This window comes from Pelodiscus sinensis, chromosome 16, assembly GCF_052426305.1.
Source record: "Pelodiscus sinensis isolate ZL-2025 chromosome 16, ASM5242630v1, whole genome shotgun sequence".
NCBI classification, from domain to species: domain Eukaryota; kingdom Metazoa; phylum Chordata; order Testudines; family Trionychidae; genus Pelodiscus; species Pelodiscus sinensis.
In genome coordinates this window covers 34845945-34864894 of record NC_143067.1, presented here as the reverse complement: position 1 = coordinate 34864894, position 18950 = coordinate 34845945, and the positions used below count along the sequence as shown (strand labels likewise).

General features: G+C 41.6%; 1 protein-coding gene across 1 annotated transcript in view; it reads left to right on the top strand.

The window, feature by feature from the left end:
* SLIT3 (slit guidance ligand 3) overlaps window positions 1-16174 on the top strand; it is a 791947-nt gene extending 775773 nt beyond the window's left edge. Inside the window, exons 33-36 of the mRNA XM_006115755.5 lie at window positions 4233-4387; window positions 6714-6999; window positions 9360-9568; window positions 12056-16174. Of these exons, the coding sequence (XP_006115817.1) occupies window positions 4233-4387; window positions 6714-6999; window positions 9360-9568; window positions 12056-12294 (889 nt within the window). The 3' untranslated portion in view covers window positions 12295-16174. The remainder of the gene's footprint in view (window positions 1-4232; window positions 4388-6713; window positions 7000-9359; window positions 9569-12055) is intronic.
* The last annotated feature ends 2776 nt before the right edge of the window (window positions 16175-18950 follow it).

The window sequence follows — 18950 nt, the reverse complement described above, 5'->3', positions numbered from 1 at the left end:
AGGGCTGGTTCTGATCCAGCTCACGTTTTGCTCTGACTCTAGTATCTTCACATTTGTTCAGATAAGTGATTATGGTTTAATCATGTAGCACAAAGGCATTTGCAAAAAGGGACAAATTATGCAATCTCAGGCAGCAGGTGTGTGACTTATTTTTAGTCAATAAATTCTAAGAAACAAGCCAAAACAAATTCTCAGCCCCATTCTGTAACTTTTTAATTGTTGTAGTTGTTTGTCCTGACTGTATAAGCTAATGCAATATTCATTTGTGCATCAAGCTGGGGTGGGAAGAGGAATTGGGAAATTACAAATATATCAGTGGATGGTTTCTCAAACTTGACAGTCCTTTCTGTGATACTGCATCTCCATCTAGTGGTAGATTTTTAGAGTACATTGGCATCACCGTGAACATAGCTGCATTTTTTGAGTTCTTGCCTCTGGGTCTTGCAGATACATAAAATGTTTATACCTTACTATTTCTATCTTAACCCTACAGCTCATGTTTGTCACATCATTACTAGCCTCAACATGGAAGATTTAAAAGCTAATGTGCCTCTGGTACAACTTTGTAGAATGAAAATATCAATAAAATGCAACAAATCCCTGAATCGGGTAGGTAGTTATATACTGAGGGCTGTTTCAGGAAAATGAGCTGTAAGACCACCTGATCACCAATAAAAATTCAATTAGTATTTTCATAAAACCTTACAGAAAGCTGGGACAGGAAGAAGCCCCTTGAAAAAAGCAGAGTACAGCAAGTTTGTGCTGAGCCCAGTTACAATGCACTGTTCAGCGTCTGTGGCTTTATTCCCTTTATCTCTCGCCAAGCCACTGTCTCCAACTGTCTCAGACGATTGCTGAGTCTCCAAAGGCCCAAAGGCACACTGAACTCTGAGGAAGAATTTATGTAGCACTTTCCCCCTCACCCTTCCTCTCTGGATGTGTCTAGACTACAGGGTTTGGTTTTTTTTAAAGTGGCATTTTCGAAAAAACTTCCCCTGCGTCTAGACTGCTGCCACGTTCTTGCAAAAGTAAATCAAAAGACTGCAGCGGGGGTTTTTTTCGACTGTGGAAAACCTCGTTTTACGAGGAAGAACACCTTTTTTCAGAAGTGCTCTTTCGAAAAAAGGCGCTACGTAATGCAAACTGCTTTTTCGAAAGAGAGCATCCAGACTGCATGGGTGCTCTCTTTCAAAAAAACGGCTTGCTTTTTCGAAAGTACTGGTTGTAGTCTAAGATGCTCTTTTTCAAAAGAGGCGTGTAGTCTAGACGTCGCCTCTGAGTCTCTCTCTCTCTCTCTCTCTCTCCCCCTCTGAATCCAAAGCCTTTTTAAAATCTCTTCTGTCAACAACAAATGCTTTGATTTATCCACTATCTTTATCCAGTTTTCTCAGAGCCTCTTCGCCTTTGGGTGTTAGTATTTGGCCCTTCATTGTGTATGAGCATTTATTTTAAAAGCAAATGTGAGCTCACACTGTTTTGACCTTGTCAGCATCGTAAAACTGAAATGATTCCTGTTTCGCAAAGTTTGGGCATGAAAGATTAGGCTTTTTCTGGGAGGGGAGTGGTTAAAAGAGAAAAGTTGGAACTTGACAACTTCCAACCAATAACAGTTTTAGAACAGGACCAGAGAAGCCTCCATCCCTCCAGTTCCCCTGTGAAGTTAAAATGTTAGCTTTGAGTACACTAAAAATAGTGAAGAATTAGGGGTTGAAAACTTAGATGCATCAACAGGACACATGGGCCTCCCATTTGCCTGTTAATCAAAGCTCTTAAACCCTAATCTGGAAAACCATATGCTGTGGAGGAGTAAATGATTAATGTCTGTGAAGTACTGGCCCAAGTAAGAACTAGCACTGCCAGATGTGATAATGTTGTCCTCTGCCACATAGTTGCAGCTTGGACTTCTTCAGATAAGAATGTAGTCTTGTTTCATCTTCAGACATCGATCCTAGAGGGGGGTGGGAGCCTGTTAAACAGCCATTTATTCTCTGTCCTCAGCCCATATGCTTTAGAGCAAATATTTTTGCCTATTCTTCTTCCTTTCTCATTGACTTAAACAGTTAAAAATATGCCTTTGTATTTACATAGCATATTTCCGTTGAGAATCTCAAAAGGCTTTTAAATATAAATTAAGCCTCAGAATACTCCTGTGGGGTATGTATAGGATATATAGGAGTCACTTCATCTACCACTGAAACACAGCCATCTCCTCGGTGGAATTTGGCATATATTAGATAGCACACAAGAACATCTAAGCAGCAGTTTATAGCCGTATGTCAACACCACTCTGTCCAACTGACACTGCAGAGGGAATTTCAATTGGTAAAATATGACCAGATGGAATTTATCCAGGAAACTGGTTTAATCTGTTCTGTTGAATCTTTCAGGAATGCGACTAAATAAGTCTTAGTCTTCTGTGTGGTGTGAGGTCTCTAATCCCTAAGGAACACTTCTAGATCTCAGAGAGAACTACAGCACCACCATGTGTGAACTGCCAATTCCCGCCTTCCTAAAAAGTCTTCACTGCATCCTACAAACGTACAGCAATCACAGCTCAGAAGTCTTACTGGAAATGCAAATTCACAAAAGTTCCTTAAGCATCATTTCCATGGGAATTGTTCTGCAGAAGAACTACTTAACATTTTAACATCAATCCGCTATATGTCTGTCTGGTTTCCCATACAATGCCTGAATAACTAAGCACCTGAAACTTCCATAAAATTTCACATGACCTTTAATAACAAGTCCTCTTTCCTCTAGGAAGTCCTCTTCCCAGCATAAGACCTCCACTGCCATGTTGGTCCTTTCTCAAAATGGTATACGTCAGCAGTGCACTTTGTTATTCCTCAGAAGTCACTATATTGGTGTCTTCTGCCTAATTCTGCTTGCATTTTATTTGTTGTATCAGGTATATTATAGATGTTGTTGAATTGTAACTGTTCCATAAACAAGTCAATTTTGGTCATTTTCTCCTTTGAGTACCTTGTTTCTAAAGGTCTCCTCCTAAAGGCCAAAACTTCCATAGACATCAATGGCTCAGGATTGGCTCTTAGATCATTTTAACTTAATTCGCTATATGAAGCTGGGCAAATGGACTAGTTGACTGAGATTAAATGAGATGATGCACTTCTGTTTATCTGTCACCGTGTTTTGAACAGCAATTCCGAATTTGTTTTCTAAACTACGCAACATCTTGGAATGATTCTTTCTCATGCATCTTTTGCCCCCATGCTTTCATGGTAGAACCACCACACAACTGCAGAGTCTGCTCAGGAGAGGCTTGCAGCAGGTTGAGAATGATGTGTAATGGCAGAGCTGAGTGTGTGGGTAGCTTAAATAACACATTATTTAACACCTGCTGTAGCCAGTGCCATTACTGTTAGAATCTCATTGTGTATTAAAGTCCACATGTGTACAATGAAGACTGTAATGTTTTGCTAAATTTGCATCAGTGGAAAAAACTCTTCACTTCCATCACTATGAGTGTACTTTGGAACACCCACTGATTTGTCAAAGAGCAGTTAATCCCTTGCGTATCCTTTGCAGCTTTTTTACCTCCCTCTCTTTTCTTTGCACTTTGGAGTAGAATGAAATTTTCATATTGTTTCAGGGCATCACAGTGTGTAACTTACAGGGCTTAGAGCTTAAGTTGCTAAGGATAGAATGTATTCCAGTGTAAGTAGTGGGCTAGAGTTCAGAAAACATCGGTGCATAATTGTACTCTTAATTTTGTGTAATTTCTCTGACTGCACGTGAAGAACAGATTAATTTTCCAAGTTGTACAAGTGATCCAAACTGACATTTAGCATGTGCAATTATTAGAGAGATTGCATATCTAACTTATTTGAAACTCTAGTCACACACAAAAATATCTGTAGGTGTAGGAACAAGTATAGCGTTCATTTTCACATCATGTTAATTGACTATTCCCCAGCACACACATTGTTTCTAACGCTTCCATCCACCACAATAACTAATGAGCATCTTAAGAGTTGAATCTGAATATGTATTGATTACATAAGAATCGACACATATCTGAAGTTGCAGCTTTTATGTTCTTTACTCTTAGCAAAGTGCTTGATATAAAAAAAGACAGCGGATCACAAAGCAGCCAGCAGTGTGCCATTTTAGATAAATGTGCCAAAGATAAAAATGGCTGATTGCCTGTAAGAGAACAGGCAAGTCACAGCTAAGTCCTTCTGATTCTCTTCCTTCTTTGTTTTCTCTTTTAGTGTGGAAACAATAAATGATGGGCAGTTTCACAGTGTGGAGCTGGTTATGCTGAACCAAACATTGAACTTGGTTGTGGATAAAGGAGCCCCCAAGAGTCTTGGCACACTGCAGAAACAACCCACTGTCAACCTCAACACCCCACTCTACATTGGAGGTATGTTCAGTCACTCTTTGCAACAATAGCTAAGCCCTTGACAATTTTCCAAATGTTTCTTCAGCAAATACAGTAAAACCTGTGTTATCCAGCATGCTCGGGGATTAGGGCATTCCGGTTATCTAAAAATTCTGGTTATCTAAGGATCCCATCAACCTAGGAAAAACCAATGGACAATAATAGTAAAACTCACGTTTTTAATATTGGTAGTTTTGTAGTGTGAGGCAGGTGGTCTCACATTTCTAATTTGAGTTAAAGATGATTAGTATTTCTTAAATAAAAAATCGTTAAGCCAATCATGGTAAACCAAACCAGGTCTGTGCGCCTGAAGATGTAACAGTATTGTGGCTGGGGGTAATGCCGGTTAACAACGTTTTCTGGTTAACAGAGTGCCAGATTAAGGTTTCACTGTAATACAACTGGCATTTCCAAGCAGATCATGTTACTACTAGGAAAATGATTATCCTGGAATAAAAACATTAAGAGATTAAGTAAATAAGCCATTCCAACATGGTAGTCAGTCAAGATGTTAGCAGCCCCTTTAATTCAACAGTCTGTGAAGCTGTGCAGGGTATGTATGGAGATACTTCAGTGATGCACATTGCAGGACCTGATTTGGATAGAGAGCATCTGTTCTTCCGTGGTGCTTTTTCTGAATGAACTATATTTAAATCAAGCACAAATGACTGCAGGTTTATAATGAAGCCTTAAGGGCCAAAAACCGTTGAAGCTGATGGAAAAATTCTCTTTGGCTTCTCTATGTGCTGGATCAGCCCCTTTGTGAATAATTCCTTTCTGATAATCCCTTTTCTATGTGAATTACTATCTGCACAAATCTGAAAACTAGATATTCTTGTTTTGGACAGAGCTGTATCTTAACAATTGACTCAGATTAAGAATGTCACAGATTAAAGAATCTCATGCAGCAGAAATGATCTGGCAGCAGAGCTATGAGAACATCTATCCTGAACCACCTGACCTATGTGAAAGATACAGCTCTATAAAAAAAAATAGTATGCCCTATGAAAATAAAAGAGATAAAAGATTCTATAATGAAACTATAATGGGGGAGTGTTAAAGTAGTCTTGGCTTTTGGTTACTTTCCTTTGCAACTTCAATGTCTTCCTAACTTTGTTCTGCTAAACATAGATCCTCTATAGACAAATTGCAAAATTCTCTCCTTTTAGAATTTAAAGCATAAATGCATGACTGAAAGCATTACTAGTATGATGTAAGTTACAGACTCTATGGCTGTGTCTAGACTGGCATGATTTTCCGCAAATGCTTTTAACGGAAAAAAATTTCCGTTAAAAGCATTTGCGGAAAAGAGCGTCTAGATTGCGCAAAAACATCCGTGCCAAAAGCACTTTTTGCGGAAAAGCGTCCGTGCCAATCTAGATGCGGTTTTGCGCAAGGAAGCCCCGATCGCCATTGTCGCCATTGGGGCTTTTTTGCGCAAAACAGTTTTTAGCTGTCTACACTGGCCCTCTTGTGCAAATACATTTGTGCAAGAGGGCTTTTTCCTGAACGGGAGCAGCATAGTATTTGCGCAAGAACACTGACAATCTTACATTAGATCATCAGTGTTCTTGCTAAATTCAAGCGGCCAGTATAGACAGCTGGCAAGTTTTTCTGCAAAAGCAGCTGCTTTTGAAGAAAAACTTGCCAGTCTAGACGCAGCCAATCATGTTTTAAGCATGATATAAAACTAAATATGTGCCCAGTTACACTCACTAAACATCCCAAATCACTTCAACAAGTATTAGGGTGTTCATTCCAATATCCCATCCAATATAATGAGCTATTCTCTGCCTATCTAGATTTCTCCTGCAATAGTTGTAATTGGCTACAACATTATTATTTCCTGTACTGACTGTTGCATGTTGTTGCTGAGTACTGTTAGTTCTCTTGTTGCATTCTAGAGGTAGCAGCATTTCACTGGCAAACTAAGAAATTCTTATATAAATTCTAAAGAACTTAGGGGTTAAAGTTGCTTTAAAAATATAAATTGAAGAAGCATGATCTAATAGTTGAAAGGCAGGACTGTGAGTCTGGAAAGCTAGACTTTTTTCATTGTTCTGCCACATTTCTTGTGCAATCATGGACAAGTATTTTTTCTTTCTGCCTTTCCAATTCCTCATCTGCAAAATGAAAATAATAATACTGAACTCCTGGAAAGAAGTGTTCTAAAATTTAATTCATTAATTTTCATGATGGGCTTTGGGATCCTCAAAGGTACAGTGCAGTAGAAGTGCTAGACATTATAATTTCTTCTTGTTTATTATTGTGAGTGCCAGATAATCTTTATATTTTGTTTTATCTGAAGGGATCCCAACATCTACTGGGCTATCTTCATTGCGCCAAGGCACAGAGAGGATGTCAAATGCCTTTCATGGATGTATCCATGACGTCCGCATTAATAACGAGCTGCAGGACTTTAAGGATCTACCCCAACAGTCATTAGGAGTCCTTCCTGGCTGCAAATCCTGTAACATCTGCAAGCATGGGATCTGCCGGTCCATAGAGAAGACAAGTGTTATCTGTGAATGTCACCCAGGCTGGACAGGCCCGCTGTGTGACCAGGAAATTGGAGACCCCTGCCTTAATAACAAGTAAGGTCAACTTACTGCTAATGGGAGCACTCTCTTCAATGAATTAACATTTAACTCTATCTTACAATGCTAGCCTTCATTTTCAGAGGTGCTGAATACCCACAATTCCCAGTGAAGCCATGAGGAGTTGTGAGGCCTCTTCACCTCTGAAAATAACATCAATCACTTCTTGTTTAGAAGGATGCCAGGCCAAAGATCTGCTCTCCAGTTTCTGTCTTTGCCCAGGAGAAGTTGAGGCATTTATTTCAAGAGCCACGTTTTCAAACTGTGGGTTTGACTGCCAAAATATAGGCCAGCATTGCATATATAAACCCCACATCGATGCATATACATTGCATTTGATTCCCTGATTGCATATCATTAGCCAGGGATGAGTTTTCTGTAGCAGGATGATGCATATTTTGTTGATGCATCCATATTAAGGATGTGAAAGTATAACCATGCACATGGTTAACCAGGGATGTCAACGTGTAGTCGGCGATACAATCAACTGAAAAGCCTAGGCTTATCAGTTAATCTTCTCAACTACACACATTCTCCCCTTTGCTGCCTCTGTAACAGAGGCAGTGAAGGTGAGGAGGGAGACGGCTTAAAAGGCAGCAGTGGCAGGGGGCAGAGGAGGCTGCTGCAAAACAGCTTCTGTCCACAGTGGGCTCAAGTGCCCCACAGACAGACACTGCTGTGCATACCATGGAACAACCTCTGTCCGTGGGAAGTTCAGATTCCCCATGGACAGGAGCTGCTGCCTCTGTATTATAGGCAGCAGTGTGGGGTGGCAGGCAGCCGGTCTGCACAGGGAGCTGGTTTTTAAACTGACTGTCCTTACGGACCAGCTCCCCCCTACTCCTAGGAGAATTCTCCTGTTGGAGAATCTGTGGGAAAGGATTATTGCAGACACATGGTTTTGACAGGCAGAGTGACCAAACCTGTAATCATCCACGTGTCTGACTGGAACAAAAAGTAATTTCTCTTGGCACCGCACCCATTTACAAGGCAGCAGTGTGGGGTGTCGGGGATCCCTGCCTCACCCCTGGGGACTATCAAATAGTCGTGTAACTGCAAAGATTTCATGCAGTTACATGACTGTTCAATTACTCAATATCTTACATCCCTATGGTTAACCGATGAGCCTGGGCTCATCAATTAATGTTCATGGTTACACGCAGGCTCCCGGTACGTACAGGAAGGAAGCCAGCTTAAAAGTTGAGGAACCGCATATGTACTCATCTTCCCCCCCCCCCCCCACTGCCTCTAATAGTGCAGTGAGGAGGGGTATGCGTGGGGAGCTGGTTTAAAAGCCAGCTCCCTGGAGGATCCATCTGCATCCCCCTTTGCTGCTGTCCCTTATACAGAGGCAGCAGCATGGGGAGAGGGGCGGGCAGGAGCCAGAATGCATGGGGAGCTGGCGGAAGGTGCCTGCCTCCTGCATTTAACCATTGACATTTTCAGTGGTTACACAATTACTAAATTAAATGCATTTTAATATCCCTAATCCACATCCAAAAGGAAGTACTAGAATGTGCTACATGGGGGCTACGTCTACACTGGCCCCTTTTCCGGAAGGGGCATGTAAATTTCACCAGTCGTCGTAGGGAAATCCACGGGGGATTTAAATATCCCCCGCGGCATTTAAATAAAAATGTCCGCCGCTTTTTTCCGGCTTTTAAAAAAGCCGGAAAAGAGCGTCTACACTGGCCCCGATCCTCCGGAAAAAGTGCCCTTTTCCGGAGGGTCTTATTCCTACTTTGAAGTATTTTCCAAAAGATCCGCTATTTTCCAAAAGATCCGCGTCTAGACTGGCACTTTTTTCCGGCAAAGCTCTGAGCCGGAAAAAAGCGGCAGCCATTTTTATGCTAATGAAGCGGGGGTATTTAAACCCCCGCTTCATTTGCAATTGCGATATGTCTAATTTGTATCCCTTTTACGAAAAAAGGATGCAGTCTAGACACAGCCCCATTGTGTGAAGTAAGTTGTAGAATAATTTCTCCAAGTACGCTCTGACGTGGATTGTTCACAAGCAGTTAGTTTCAAGTATTGATATTCTAAATCTAAGCTGTTTTGTTTGGATACATTTTATTGTTTTATCCATGACTAAATGAGCCTAACCTTTGCTCAGGTTTCCCATGAGAACTTTTTATGATCAGTACATTCAAATTTTGCACTCTGTGAATATTACCCAGTTTTCTTTTGCAGTTTCTGCCAGTGCACCTGGCACTGAACTTTTCTTTAGCATACTGGCAAGAAACTGAATGAGAGCTAAGACATCCAAAATAAACATTCCTGGAAAAATTGAGGTCTCTTCCTGCCCTAATTCAAATCCCACAAGCATAAGACAGTTCTAAGCTTTTCTTCTTTCTCAGGTGTATCCATGGCAAATGCACGGCTGCCAACTTCGCTTACACGTGTAAGTGCTTGGAGGGATATACAGGCATGTACTGCGACAAGAAGAATGACTCCTCAAACCCCTGCAGAATTATGAAATGCAACCACGGGCAGTGTAAACTCTCAGAACATGGGGACCCATACTGTGAATGTGACCCTAACTATAGTGGAGAGCACTGTGACAAAGGTATGTCTGGCTACAGTGCCTGGAATACCACTTGTTGTGATTTCTATTCATGTTTGTCTTCCTCCATTTAAGTCTTATTAATGGGACAATGGCCACTCAGAGCAATAGGAAAAAGCAAGGGAAACCATACAAGAGCTGGCCAATTGTTGTTTGAATGTGTGGAAAAGAGTAGCTCTGTTGTAACAGCTCTGTTCCTTCAGCATCCTGGAGGCTTCTGGCTTTGTGGTTTCTTAATGGGTGCCTGAGGGGAGAGGGCAGCCTGTGGCTGCTCTTCTGTGGCATTTTCCCCTTCATACACTATAGGCTGTGTCTAGACTGGCAAGTTTTTCCTCCAAATCATCTGATTTTGCGGAAAAACTTGCCAGCTGTCTACACTGGCCACTTGAATTTCCGCAAGAACACTGACGATCTCATGTAAGATCATCAGTGTTCTTGCGGAAATACTGTGCTGCTCCCGTTCGGGCAAAAGCCCTCTTGCGCAAATCATTTGTGCAAGGGGGCCAGTGTAAACAGCACAGAATACTGTTTTGCACAAAAAATCTCCGATGGCTAAAATGGCGATTGGGGCTTTTTTGCGCAAAACCGCATCTAGATTGGCCACGGACGCTTTTCCGCAAAAAGTGCTTTTGTGGAAAAGCGTCCTGCCAATCTAGATGCAATTTTCTGAAAATGCTTTTAACGGAAAACTTTTCCGTTAAAAGCATTTCCGGAAAATCATGCCAGTGTAGACGTAGCCTATAAGGATTGTCCTCCCAGCACACTGAAACACACCCCGGATGGGGAAGTTCAGAAAGGCAACAGCAGAATTCCCATGAAGCACTGCTTCTCTAGGAACCATGCTATGTAGAAAGAGTAATGTGAGTCGCTCTCATTCCTTCTGTCTCCTGAGCTTTGCAGGCTTGAAATGGAGTCTCAAGAATTCTAAGCTTTTCCTATATTCCTACTGGACTTCTGGGGATGCCAAGCCACTATCTGTTCAGGAAGTTCTAACCTAGTTTCCTACAAATACTACCCACTACACACCCCACAACAGAAACACTAACCCAGGAACCAAACCTTACAACAAACCCCATTGGCAACTCTGTCCACACATTTACCCTAGTGACACCATCATCAGACCTAACCATATCAGTCATATCATCAAAGGCTCATTCATCTACTAATGTGAAATATGCCATCATGTGCGAGCAATGCTATACATTGGACAAACAGGACTGTCTCGTGAAACTGCAGAGCTGGAATTCATATGCAAATTTCGCATCTTCAGAATGTGTATGAGTAAGACTAGGAATGTCTCTCTCATTATAGTAATTTTCCCCTTTTGATATTCTCACATTCTTATAGCTGTTGGTAGTGGGCCATATTCACCCTGATTAAATTAACACTGATATAACACCCATCTCTGTATCCCTGCTATATGATCTTTCACTTCATGTATCTGGTGAAGTGAGTTACTACTTGCAAAAGCTTATGTCCTAATAAAATTGTTAATCTTTAAGGTGCCAGTGGACTCCTTGTTAATCTGATTACTCCACAGTGACTGCACAATAGATTAGGATTAGGAAATGTTGCCAAGTAGACTTGGACAAACCAGATTATTAAAGTCCATACAGTATAAGCCAAGAGTCGGCAAAAGGGCCTCTGCGGGCCGGATCCAGCCTGCCAAGCAGGTGGATCCGGCCTGCAGAGGCCCTGCCGCTCCCCCATGCCCAAACCAATTAGGAAGTGCCAGGTGCTCCTGATAGACTTCATGCATTCCCCCACCCCCAAGCCAATCAGGGCCAAGGATTGGACTCCACTCTGTCCCTGCCCTGCGAGCAGCCTGCAGTGCTTAAAAGCACCATGCGCTCCTGGCAGTGTGGGAGGAGGCTTTGCGTGCTCCCCCGCCCCCAGGCCAATCACGGCCTAAGGGCGGAGGAGCATGCCAATTTTCCTCCACCCTGGCCCTGCCTTGTGAGGAGCGTATGGCATTTCTAAGTGCCACCCACTGCTGGCAGGGTGGGAGGAGACTTTGCACACTCCCCTTGTTCAAGGCAACAGGCCTGATTTCACATTGCCTTGTATAAATACATTCCGGCACAAAGTGAGTCCTACTCTGTCCTGATAGCATTTTATACTTGATACAAAGCTTTGGAGAATTAAAGCTCTATGCGTAGTTGTTTACCTTTAATAGAATAAATGTTAGAACATGCACATGGTTGGTGGGGAGGGATTTACAAGATAATTATCACCTTCCTCATCCTTCCTCTCTCTAACAATCTTGGGGATCATAAATAACAAGCCAGTGAAAGAGAACGGAATAAAACTTTAATAGCACAAACCGGGCATTGTCTCTGGTGAACTGCTGCACAGTGCAGTTACTCCCACTTCTTGCCTCTTGGGCATATCTCCAAAATCCCATGTTCACAATACTGTTCCTTCTGAGGGAACATCTCTAAATTATAATCTTGTACAAACCGGTCTCTATGCTTTCCGTTGTCTTAACAGAGAATCTTTGCCAGGGAGAGATTGTCCGAGAAGTGATCCGTAAACAGCATGGCTACAGCTCATGTGTCACTACCTCCAAAGTTCCGCAGATGGAATGTCGTGGCAGTTGCAGTAATGGGCAGTGTTGTGTTCCCCTCCGAAGCAAAAGGCGGAAATACATATTTCAGTGTGTGGATGGCTCCTCCTTCATGGAAGAACTGGAGAGGCATGTGGAATGCGGCTGCTCAAAATGCTTATAAGCCATTCTCCAGTCTCTTGCCACTTTAATCGACTCAGAAGTGCTCTCAAAATGGGACCTATTTACTTTCAGCGTGAAGAAGAGAAGAATATTAAGTATATTGTAAAATAAACAAAAAATAGAACTTATTTTTATTATGGAAAGTGAATATTTTCATCTTTTATTATATAAAGTATCACATCATTTTGGGTATATGTATCATATAGTGAGTTATTTTTACCATAAAACTTTTTAACAGTTGTTAAAAAAATAAAAAGGTTTTAAAAAATAAAGAAATCATAGCCTAACAAAAGGAGAAACGGGGTAAGTTTATAATCATGCATGATGGCCAAATGTGAAGATATTTCAAGGAACTGCTACAAAAAAATAGATACAGACAGAAAACAATCTTCTCCGAGGTTCTGGTGGGTACAACAGGAAAGCACAGTCTCACATCTGACAGCCATCTCCTCTATCTGTGTACCCTGAAAATCTCCCTTTTGCTTCTTACCCTTGTCTAACAATGCTAGTTTGTGTTTGGTTCCTGTACAGTGGCTCAGCTTGATACTCTTGAAAAAGTCCCTCAAAAAGTGCATCGGTCTGGCAGTAGCCTAAGTCTGATACTGTCTCCATTACTCAAGTGTGATAATACTATACTGCATTTTTTGTTTTGTATTTTGTATTTTTATCTTCCGAATATACTCTTGAGCGACTGTATCTCTATAGCACGGACAGCTCTACCCAAACTGAAGTGGGGCAGAGAATGTGGGAAATGTATTTTGCGACATTTTTGTCCAAAAAGGCAAAAATAAGTGCTTAGTTACTCCAGTTAAGTAACATACTGACTTCTTCTGCTTACCCTTCATGTGCTGCTTCCCAGATTTATGCCTTGCTGCTCTTAGCCTGGAGTTAATTTTTGAATATGAAATGTGAGGAATATATTACAATGAAGTTTGGCAACCTAAACACTGTAGCTTTCAAGTTCATGTATAAGTCCATTTGTAAAAGGTGAAAATATCCTAAGAACCAGAATTTACCATGCTAAGATATTGTACTTTATTCCCACTTTCATTTATTTCTGCCAAAATTTTACTCTTTGCCAGAGTTGTCTATTAATACACACTCTAGGTGTGTTCATGGACAATATGCTGCTTCTCCAGCTGCTACTTCTCAAATTAATGTAAATTGCACTACAAGCATGTTGAATTCCTAGGTTTGCTGTCCATCCCAACTTAACACTTTCATCTGGACTTACGGAGACTTTTGATATTTTCATATAGTGTTGCTCTCACTTTCCACTACAGGCTGTCCTCGCTATAAGTCCAAAAAGCTTGGACTCATAGCAAAACAACTTAAAGCAGGGAATTTGTTTCCCACAGCTGACTTCCATTTGCGCAAATTCAGGAGGGGGTTGCACAACTTAAAAGCGAGGAATGGGAGAACTTGTAATGAGAACTTGCATCAGTTCCTACAAGCATCAACGACTTATTGCTGAACGGATGTATACCAAGGCGACTTATAGCGGGGACGCCCTGTACAAAGATTGGCTGATTGATTCACACTAAGAACATTTGCACCCGCACTGTTGAATATTCTGCACCTGTTCTGTGTGTGCGGAATGAATGCTGAATATGTAGCAGAGATCCATGCAGATGACAAATTCTCAGTGTGAATTTGAGAGGTGACTTTTACTCTTAGGCTGTGTCTAGACTGCAGGGTTTTTTGGAAAAAAGTAGCCTTTTTTCGAAAAAACTTCACCGGCGTCTAGACTACGGCCGCGTTCTTTCAAAATTAAATCGAAAGAACGTGGCTTTTCTTTCGACGGCGGTACTCCTCATTTCACGAGGAAGAACGCCTTTTTTCAAAAGGCGTTCTTGAATGCAAACAGGGCTTTTTCGAAAGAGAGCATCCAGACTGCCTGGATGCACTCTTTCGAAAAAGCGGCTTGCTTTTTCGAAAGTACTGGTTGCAGTCTAGACGCTCTTTTTCGAAAGAGGCTTTTTTCGAAAGTATCTTTCTAAAGTATCTTTCGAAAGAGGCTTGCAGTCTAGACGTAGCCTTAAGGTGTTGGCCGTTTTGCCAGGGTTACCTATTAAAAACAGAAATTACATTCACGGGCAGCCAGTACGTTAGTGCCCTCCCTGTGCACCGGGGCCGGGCGCCGCCCACCCTCCCCGTGATGCTTCCCCCACCCTACCTTCACCAGCTGCCCATGATTACATTACCCAAGCCTTGACGTGGTCTAATACCATGAATAAATTGACCTCCCTGCCAAAATTGTTCCATTGTTTCTTCAAGTACTTTCTCTTTCTCCCTGCAAGAGCATTGAATACAGTGGTCCTTTTTTCAACGAGTCTGTTTGTGTGAAACAGCTATGACAGAGCTTTATACCCCACATTGTGGTCTGATCCAATGCCCACTGACTGTAATGGAAAGGATCAGGCCCTTTAAAAGCCAGGGCAGAGAGAAAGGCTCATCAGTTTATAAATAAATAGATGATACTTTTGCCTGAATGAGGCTTTTAAAAAAGCATGGTCCAGATTCCTGCCATAGCCATTACAAATTTACAGTCCCAGAAAAAGAACAGACACCACTGCAGTTACAATGTAAATCTTTGTCTTTTTTTGGAACCAGAAGCCCTAAGATGCTTATAGACCTTACTCTAATTAAAGCCTATTTTATCCATAACAGTGTAGTCAGGTTTCCTTTTTGTTTCTCAGTGTAATTTGGGCAGGAAGGAAGTGAGTGATACAATAGATGTCTTTCAGAATAAATACTATTACAATGGAGCCTGCAATCAGGGAAACACGAACCAATTACTGTGTGCCAAAAACTGATTGCAATAGTATGGAACAGGAGACAGGACAAAAAAAAACCCTGTTTCATATAGCATAGTTTCACTTTATGTCAAGTGATAATATGTGAAACCAGAAGCACACGGAGCTTATAAAGTTTAAAATAACAAAACAAAACCAAAAAAACCTCCCTGCCCCCAAGCTGTTGAATCTAAAAATTTCCAAAAGCAACTAATTGCACATGCTTGTATAAACAAGGCCTGGCACATCTCTACTATTATTAATTATACATTCGTAGACACAGTTAGCCATTATTCCAGAGAAGAGAAATCAAGACTTGACCAGTGGATCACAGCACATCAGTGTTTCTAATAAAGTCTCATTAGTAAGCTGGATAATTGGCAGCTAGTAAACTGCCAAAACTTTGTGCAGCATTGTCTTCCCCAAAAAACTAACTAAAGTTGTAGTCAATGGATTCATCCAAACAGCAGTATGACTGAGATGAACTGTTTCCTCTCCACCATCCCACACATCCTGACAGGTGTTTATATTGTGACTGTTACCAAAGGCAAAAAAAAAAGCCATTGAACAGCTGATTAAATGACTAAATGTGTTTAGCCAAAACTTCATAGCTACAGTACAGTAGGGCTGGCCCTGTTCTGTTATCACAGTCAAGTGCTGTGAAATACAAGTCAGAATTCCTATTTTTTTAACAAAAAGAAACATTTTTGTATATTTCTAGACAGCAGTTGCGTGACAATCACTGCCATGATTCAGATGAGTGATTTTACTGGTTTAATATGGAATTAGTTTGCTTGGTTTAAAATTTAAAAAATGTAATGGTGCCAAAAATGTGAGGTTAATGGAAGTGTTAATTAGCTCTGGAAGTTTCTTCTGTAACCTGCTGTTACAGAAGTTATCAGCTACTACAGGTACAATGCAGTAATTTTTTAACGCTATCAAGCTTTTAATATAAACTGAAGAAGGATGCTAACCCTAAAGGAAATGAGGGCAATGCAGACTAGGGTGAATTAGTGTATTTTATTAACAGACTCATTGTGATGTAATTTGAAATAAAGTGTTGGGTTTATGGAAGATTATAACATATCTTGTGGTGTGATGTAAATTATTTCTCTCTACTTTATAGTCTGGATCTGATGGTCTGGCTACCAGTGAGGTGACTGAAGTATTGCAATGAGAATGTAAGCCACTTTGGTCACAGTGGCAACACAAAGTCCCATCCACACAACTCCAGTGCAATAAGGAGGTCAGGAAAAATGTAACCATTGCATTCTTTCTTTGGGAATAAAGGGGCTGAATTTACCCCAATGAAGAAGCCATAGTAGTAACATTTACATTATGGGAGCACTATTAGGCCCTACTCAGGCTTGCCCCTCCACTCCCTACCCCCCACCACATGCACAGAGAGCTGTCACCAAAATCAGCCACTGCTAGAGATTTTCATGAATCCAGAGATATAAGGTTACCTTGGCTCAGGCTCTGCACCTCAGCTTTGGCTCTCAGCTCCAACCAGAAACCCGTCAGTATGAGCCTTTGTTGGCAGGGACTGTTCAATGGCACAGCAGGAAAAACTGGAGCGGTTTACCCATAAGATTACCCATGACAAGTATATGAGCTGATAGTGTTTTCGCCCTGATCCGATGCCCTCTCCATACAGACCCTGATTCCCAATAAGGACCTTCTGTGGTGGGCAGGGGGAGTGGGGATATGCTGTTATGAAGGTGGCACTGCCTACTCCTGTACTGCCCAAGGTCGGCAACCTCCGGATCCCCATAGCCTGTGAGTGCAGAGACTACAATATGGCCCTTAATCACCAAATGCTCTTCATGGTTTGCCAAACAATGATAGATACGCTTGTAGGATAAACGGGTTGAATCATAATGCGGTGTTAATGGTAACACTGGGTAGACAAGCCAGTGAGATTAACCAAGTCAGAGAAAGGTCAACAGAATCCAAATCAGTTGGCAGTTAGAGCTTTCAAAACTGATTACTCTGAAAGACGTCTATGGTGTTGTCTAGGAGTGTGTCTACACAGCAGCATTATTTCGGAATAACAATGTGTGCAGCTACACAGCAATTCCGTTATTTCAAAATAAATTTGAAATAACAGATGGCTTATTCCGACTTCTTTAAACCTGATTCCACGAGGAATAACACCTCTTCCAAAATAGCTATTTCGAAATAGCTGTAGTGTGGATACTTCACTGCTGCTATTTCAAAATAGCTCCTCCCCAAGTCCATTCAAAGTACAGGCAGTCCCCGGGTTACATGGATCCGACTTACATCGGATCCCTACTTACAAACGGGGTGAGGCAACACCGCACTAGCTGCTTCCTCCCAGCAGACCAGGGAGACGCGAAGCTAGCGCCCCCCCCTCCCCCCCCCAGCAGACCAGGGAGACGTGGAGCGGCTTTTCTCAGCAGACACCTCAGCTTGAGAATAAAGGACTGAGGGAAGTGAGGTGTGGGAGAATAAAACTGAGCTCTGGAGAAATGTTTGGCTACAGTTTCCCCTACAATATGTACCAGTTCCGACTTACATACAAATTCAACTTAAGAACAAACCTACAGTCCCTATCTTGTACGTAACCCGGGGACTGCCTGTAATTACATCCTATTGCTTCCTGGGGCTCTAAATCAAGGTAGCGCATCCACATTATAGGAGCCTGCCTCAGACTAATTTTGAGATTTCCCAGTAGTGTAGATGTGCTATTTTGAAATAAGCTATTTCAGAGTATTTCTTCCAGAACAGCTTATTCTGAAATAAGTGTGCAGTGTGGATGTACCCTAGGTGACATCTTCCTCCATGATCTGATTAATCCTTCCTAGATGCTGGCGTCCCAGTATTCTTTTGTTAACCCTAGTTCCAGTCTTGACATCAAACACCAGCACAAACCCAGAAAGCATATTTTAGCCAAAGCCCTTTCTCAAGTGGGGTTAAAAGACCAGACTTGAAAGTGAGCATTTAAGAAAACAGCCATGCTAGGCAAGCAGTGTGCAAGCTTAAGTCATATGTTCTTGGCTGCCTACTAATAAGCAGTTATTTCTGTAACAGAAGGTGTAGACCACTCATGCACATCAAGCAAGTGTTGTAAAATGGCAGAGTACTTCTGTGAAATTTAAAAATATGTTCAATATACAGAATGTCACATGATCCCTGCAAAACTAACTGATCATTTTTATTTTTATAGTTCCTCCCTTCCCACACATGTGCCCAACATGCTGTTTGACACATTAATGAATTGTCACCCATTCACACATGATCTAACTCACACCGAATTCACAGAGTCAGATGTTTGTTTCTAGATGTACAACTTTTTCCATAGAGCCCCTTCATAACATAGAACAGTGTTTCTCAAAGTGGTTCACGCAACCACTTTGAGAAACCAGTTAACTAGCCTCGCTGGTTTGTTTATTTAGCAGTACCATGTCCACGGTGCAAATGGACTTTCTTATATAGCTCTTTGTTGACCACTTCTTTTGAATTTTGATGTAGTTTGGCTCTTTGCTTTGAAAAGGCTGCTGACCCTGCTCTAGCAAGTGAGCAGGAGCTCAGTCACATTGTGCAGTGCGTGTCACCAGATGGCGATGTTACACACAAAGGTCTTAGTGATAGAAATGTCGCCATGTTAGTCTGGGGTAGCTGAAACAAAAAACAGGACTATGTAGCACTTTAAAGACTAACAAGATGGTTTATTAGATGATGAGCTTTCATGGGCCAGGCCCGCTTCCTCAGATCAAATAGTGGAAGAAAATTGTCACAACCATATATACCAAAGGATACAATTAAAAAAAAATTAACACATATGAAAAGGACAAATCAAATTTCAGAACAGAAGGGGGATGAGAGAGAGGTAAATGTC